The sequence below is a fragment of the Pteropus medius genome, unplaced genomic scaffold (assembly GCF_902729225.1).
Source record: "Pteropus medius unplaced genomic scaffold, Ma_sr-lr_union100, whole genome shotgun sequence".
Classification (NCBI taxonomy): domain Eukaryota; kingdom Metazoa; phylum Chordata; class Mammalia; order Chiroptera; family Pteropodidae; genus Pteropus; species Pteropus medius.
Genome location: NW_024341894.1, coordinates 5,609,204 through 5,615,218, shown reverse-complemented (window position 1 = coordinate 5,615,218; position 6,015 = coordinate 5,609,204). Strand labels below are relative to the sequence as shown.

The 6,015-nt window shown below is 44.1% G+C and overlaps 1 protein-coding gene across 2 annotated transcripts; it reads right to left on the bottom strand.

Moving 5' to 3' along the window:
- Positions 1-2,944: 2,944 nt before the first annotated feature.
- LOC120598119 (olfactory receptor 13C7) lies at positions 2,945-5,054 on the bottom strand. Of its 2 annotated transcripts, XM_039856918.1 has the most exons (2): positions 4,122-5,054; positions 2,945-2,947 (listed from the first exon to the last, which is right to left on the bottom strand). In XM_039856918.1, exons 1-2 carry the CDS (start codon positions 5,052-5,054, stop codon positions 2,945-2,947), a joined length of 936 nt encoding a protein of 311 aa, XP_039712852.1. The 2 variants fall into 2 exon arrangements, with proteins under 2 accessions (XP_039712852.1, XP_039712843.1); XM_039856909.1 differs by lacking the exon at positions 2,945-2,947 and having other exon boundaries at positions 4,095-5,054.
- Positions 5,055-6,015: the final 961 nt, after the last annotated feature.

Below are 6,015 nucleotides of genomic sequence, written 5' to 3'. Positions count from 1 at the left end.
AGGTCTCCCCATTATACAATCATGAGTTTCACTGTATTTCCTGTGCAAGTCTCTTACCCTTCCCCCATCATATGATACCGCACATGAGGGCGTTCCTGTTTGCTCAGTGCAGGCCCACTCTGGGTGCTCCACCATGAACTTCTGCCCCAACTTATCTTACATTTCTCCTAGTGGGTCTTCCAGCTCCTTCAGAAAATGAAAAGTAAACATTGTAGTCAGTGTCACAAACAAGATTCAATAGTGACAAGGACATGCTGTGGTTGCAGAAGCCAAGGAAAGTGGCTTCTGTTAGAGAAGCCATCCTGTCCACTCCTATAAGACAAATCTGAGTACACAGAAGTTTCTACCTGTGAACAATGTGGTGTGAGTATGAGTTATTCACAGAATTTGACCCATATGATAGTTGTACCCACAGAAGTCTTAGTGCCTGTCATACAAAAGTTGCTAAATAAAAAAGTTGGTTCAGTTGGAATGAACTGAACAGATGAGAAGACCTTGCATAGAGACCAGAGCTGTGGGACCTGTCCTTGCATGTGACATTGCTATTCTGTGTAGCTTGAGCAAGTCCCTTCTCCTCCCTGGGCCTCAGTTTCCCCACATGGACCACAAGAAGCAAAATCAGGTGCTTCCCAGGGTACCTCACCTCTGTCATGCACTGCCCAGTGCTGTCCCTGGCAGGCAGGGAACAGTCCCTGATGAAGGTGGCTGCCCGCTCTTTTGGATGTGGGATGTGTGTGGGGGGCGGAGGCACCCGTGTGTGTGTATGTGTTGGGGAGATCTGAATTCTTGGTTTCCCATCAAGAAATGATCAGCAGGAAACAGGGCTGTGTCAGACTTTGGAGAGGACTCAGAATGAAAGAAAACAAAGAGTTCTGACACCAACAGCCAGGAGAGGAGGGGCGGAGGAAGGTAGGGGGAAGGCAGCCAAGGAGAGCAAGGAGAGAAAAAGAAGCTTTTATTTTTGTGGCTGCATCCTGCAGGTATGTCACCTTGGTTTGTCCCGATTGTGGTCTAATCTCTACCTTCTAGAGCCAGTAGGCAGCTGAGAAATAGAACACAGCATAGTCAAAAGGGTCCCAAATACTCTAAAACAGACTTTCTGGAGAGCAGCTTGCCTAGAGAAAGGAAAGACCTGATTACCCATTTCCTCAGCAAGTGCATCTTTGGGAAACATTTCTAAAGGATCAATGAGAGTGGAGGGCCACTAACTCCAGGTAAAGGGATTCATCACAGCAATATTTGTGAATGAAAAGAGAAAACAAAATAACTGCCTAAGTAAATAATGCCATTTCATATAATAGAATATTAGGCACACATTAAAGTTATATTTATAATTTTCACACTAAAATATTGTACTATAATGATAAAAGAAAAGGGAGAATACAAAATTGTACATACTGTTATGATCTTAATTAGATAGACAATATGCTATATGTGGACAAAAGTGACTGGGAAGACATAGCACAATCAGTAGGGGAAGGAGTCCTCTCTGTACCGCTTCAGTATTATCTCATTTTCTAAAACAAATGGGCACAAGTTACTTTGTATTCAGGGGGGAAAAAACTTAGTGTTTATAGAAGGAAAGTGAGAAAAACCAGCCACAGACTGGGAATTGGAGGGACAGAGCTTGGGTCCCACTTGGCCTGTCTGCTTACCCTCTGTCTCTGACACTGAAGAAGGCTCATTCTTCTGAGAAATTTCTGCAGAACGGAGTGGGAATTCCACCCGCCTCTCTCCCAGGCTCCACGTTCTGGTGTTCCATTTGAGGTTGGAGCAGCAAAGTCTGAGCAGGGACTTGGTCAGTAGTGAGTCCTGGAGAGCAAGAAGGACTACTTTGTGCTTACTCTTAGCTGCTCCTCCCTGCTCCAGCATCAGCGGCAGGAAGGATTCTTGGAGCAGAGGCAGGATGAAGAGGAAAGTCCACCTTCAGGAAATGCTCTGCAGAAGGCATGGCCACAGTTCAGCTCTCCTCACCTGCATCCTGCTTGTGGCCACTTCTCTGAGACCCCTCACTGAGCTTCAAGCCAGACCCTAGATGCCAGAGAAAGGCCCCCCAGAGACTCCCCTGCCTGACTCCCTTTGCCCCCGAGGCCCTCTTCTTTTTCTTCCTAAATCCTTGGGGGAACAGCCTCTTATGGGTGTTTCACTCATGTCCTTCTTCCCAGCTGTGCCCGCTGAGCCCTGGGTGTCTCCGCTACAGATTCTTCATGTAGAGGACCTGTCATCATGGTTTGAAGTCCAGAAATCCCAAGGGTCCATCTTTTTTCAGCAGTGAAGCAAGTCTTCAAGCAGCAGCTGTGGATGCCAACAGGGACCCTGCTAATCCTAGAAGCAATTTAATATTTGGAATGTCATGTGCGCACAGGATGTAGACCCTCAGCATACTGGGGATTCTAGGGACCACATTCTCCTATCCCAATTAGAGGCAGTAGTGACTGAAATTTGGCCAACTGGAGGTGGAGAGGAGCACATAGCAGATGTCAGCTTCCTCTTTAGCTTTCCTCAGAGTCTCAGAGAAGCCAGTGCTCACTTCAGGAACAGAGCAATTGTCTCAAGTTGAAGTCTTAGATGTCCAGAGTGGGGAGGCAGGACAGCTATTTAAGAATAGCAGCAGCGGCAGCAGAATTAGCTACCTTCATTGAGCTGCCCCATACAGTGCCAAGCACTACAATAAATACTTTACACATATTACATAAGTTCAATAACATCCAGAAATGCATGTGTATTGAATATCTGCTTTCAGTCTTCCCTGGGTGATTGTATTATTTTCTCTCTTTTTTTTTTTTGAGGAAACAGACTTTAAAAAGTTAAGCAATTTACCCAAGACTATGTGTCTTGTGAATTTTACTGAAATTTATTTGATTTATAATGCAGATTTTCCCCTAAGAAAATGGTACCTCCTAGTCATCTTTTCTCCTAGCCTCTTTGTATAGAATCTCTTGTTTTACTAATTCAATGGCCTCTTGAATTTCACTGAGAATACTACTGAGAAATTACTTCAACGTTTTCACCATCTTCCTGCAATTACTCTTTTTCAGCAAAGGTTGTTTTGATAGTTTGTTTCCTCTCTATTTGAATTAAAAATTCATATCAAATGTCAGAGGCTTTTCGTTCTGCTCATTTTTTCTTTTCCCCAGACTTCTAGATTGATTGCTATTGGGAGTTGGCTTGGAATTTCTTGTCATTTATGTGGGTGATTCTTAGCTGTCTCCTGGTGAGCATCACCTCCTTCTCTCTCTGATCTCTTTATGGCTTTGGGGGTTCTTAGGTTGACAGCAAGTGATAGTTGCCAATTGGCTGCATGTTTGGGCAAACAAGTCAGGTGGCTAATAACACTTATTTATCCTCTTTCACACATATCAGTTTCCACATTACTCTGATGACCTATAGGAGGATAATGCTATCTAGAGACAGAACCAAGAGATAAATAACATTTCAGAAAGGGAAAAGAAAAGAAACCGAGCCTTTGACCCTTGCATCTGTTTTGCCATATCTTCCTCACTCCCCTCTCTACTACAAAAGTGTGAATGATTTTCTGGTGGGGACCTTGATTAAGAAGGGAAAAGAGTTAAGACATAGGGAGGGAACAATTCAGGAGACAGTTTAAAGGGTAAATGTGACAATAAAGAGAAAGAAATAATGAGGATAAAGATAAAAATATTACTGTTATTTAATATGGAGTAGGAAGAGTTGAAAGATAACATAAAAGTAGAAACCCATTCAAATATATTCAAAGAAAGAAGCCAAGGAGCAATTGAATTACAGACCTACAGACTAGAGCTTTTCATAAGTTAAACAATAAAACTTGAAAAATTATTTCTCCTTGACATCAGTTTGTTCAGTATGCATCACAAAGATAGAGAATCATAAGGCTTTACAAACAGAAATATACTTCTGTAGAATTGCTTGTAAAATGAGGTGAAAAAAGTCCCATTAAATGTTTCCTGTTCACATGGAGCCTTTCTGAGTAATAAGATTCTGTGTAATTAGATTTACCTATGTAAATTTTGATGAAATTGGCTCTTCATCTTGTTCTCTGAGATTCTCAGGTAAGAGTAACCAGGGTGCAGAGAACCATCAGAACTCCTCCACCATCACTGGATGAAGTGTTTGCGAAATACCAGGTTTCTCATAGCAGCTTTCACGTCCTTGTTCCTCAGGCTGTAGATGATGGGGTTGAGCATAGGGGTCACCACCCCATAGAAGAGGGAGATGAGCTTGTCTGAAAGGTCCTGTTTGTCTGCCCCCAGTGGGTCCTTGGATTTGGGCTTCCCATACATAAAGAGGATGGTCCCATAGAAGACGACCACAACTGCGAGGTGGGCAGAGCAGGTGGAGAAGGCCTTTTTCCTCCCCTCAGCTGAGGGGATCCTCAGGATGGTAGCAATGATGGACACATAGGAGACAAAAATAAACAGCACTGGGATTGCAAGGAAAAGTATGTTGGACACAACCATGCTGATCACATTAATGGAGATGTCAGCACAGGCCAACTTCAGGACAGCCAAAATCTCACAGGTGAAGTGGTTGATGACACTGTCCCCACAGAAGGGCAGCCTCATGGCCTGGGATATCTGAACTACAGAGTTGGTGATACCAGCTGCCCAGGAGCCAGCAGCCATGGGCACATAGGCAGACTTGCTCATGACTATGGGGTACCTTAGGGGGTTGCAGATGGCCACGTAGCGATCAAACGCCATCATTCCCAGAAGCACACACTCTGTGGCTCCCATGGCAAAAGAGAGAAACATCTGTACAGCACAGGCTGAAAAGGAGATGGTTTCCCGGGGGGTCAGGAAGCTGTCAAGAATGAGGGGGACTGAGGAAGTTGTGTAGCAGATGTCCAGGAGGGAGAGGTTCCCTAGAAAGAAGTACATGGGCATGTGCAGGTGGGAGTCAAGGATGGTCACCAGGATGAGGACCCCGTTGCCCAGCAAAATCACCAGGTACATCAATAGGATGAGCACAAAGAACATTTTCTCCAGCTTTGGGTGAGCTGAGAGGCCCAGGAGAATGAACCCCACTGGTGGGGAGGTGCAATTGGACCTATCCATGGTGCATCTGCTCTGTCACCTGCAAGAGCTCAGAAAAACAGCTTCATGCTTCTCTGATGCCTAAAGTGGCCAGAGAGCCAATGAGGAAACTCACTCTGCTGAGCAGCTAGAGAACAGTTCTAGCAATGTCAGGGGTTCTCTGTGTTGTTCTAAGTAAAATGCAGAGAACTTGATCAAAACCTGCTTGTGATATTTGGCCACCCCATAGAGATATTTGAAATGTCACCCGATTGGATTGAACATTCCTAATCACATGGAAGATAGGCATCACACATTTATTTTGAGTTATATGATGTGTGGCTGATTAATTTTAATCAATTTTGTGAGAATTTATACTCCACTTGTGTGGGTCCCTCCTCCCCCCTCTCCCGCCCTCCCCCTGCCATTCGTGGCATAGGTCTGGTGAAACTAACTGGTCTTTATCATCATCAATTCCCAACCATTCCCTTCTCCAAGCACTTTTGAATATGACTTACTTCCTCTTTTGCAGTTATGTCTGACATTCTACAGGCCCCTGAGCTATTCATTAATTCCTTCACTTGTCTGCCAAACTCCTCTGGAACTTACCAGAAGAACTGGCCTTTGCTACTCACTCAGTATGTAGGAATTGTTAAGTCCCTTTTCCTCTCTGGGCCTTGTTTTCCTAATACTCACTTTGGAACAGATTATTTTTAGAGGTATTCCATTCCAGGGACTAAATGATCTCATGAACTTCTCATTCCTGGACTTCTGTCATACAACTGAGATGTCTTTTTCCCTTTCCTTTAAGTTCCCCCCATGCTACTTAGTCACAAGGGATGAAGCTAGCAGTGGGGCTGGGACCACAAGAGTATACACATTTCTTTAAAAGCACTCTCTTACCTTTTTTGTAAATAGGTTGAGAAAGAAAATTGCTTCTCTGAGGTCTAGGAATAGTCCTGAAGCCAAAAATAATCAATCTGGTCTAAAGTAGCAGCCAGAG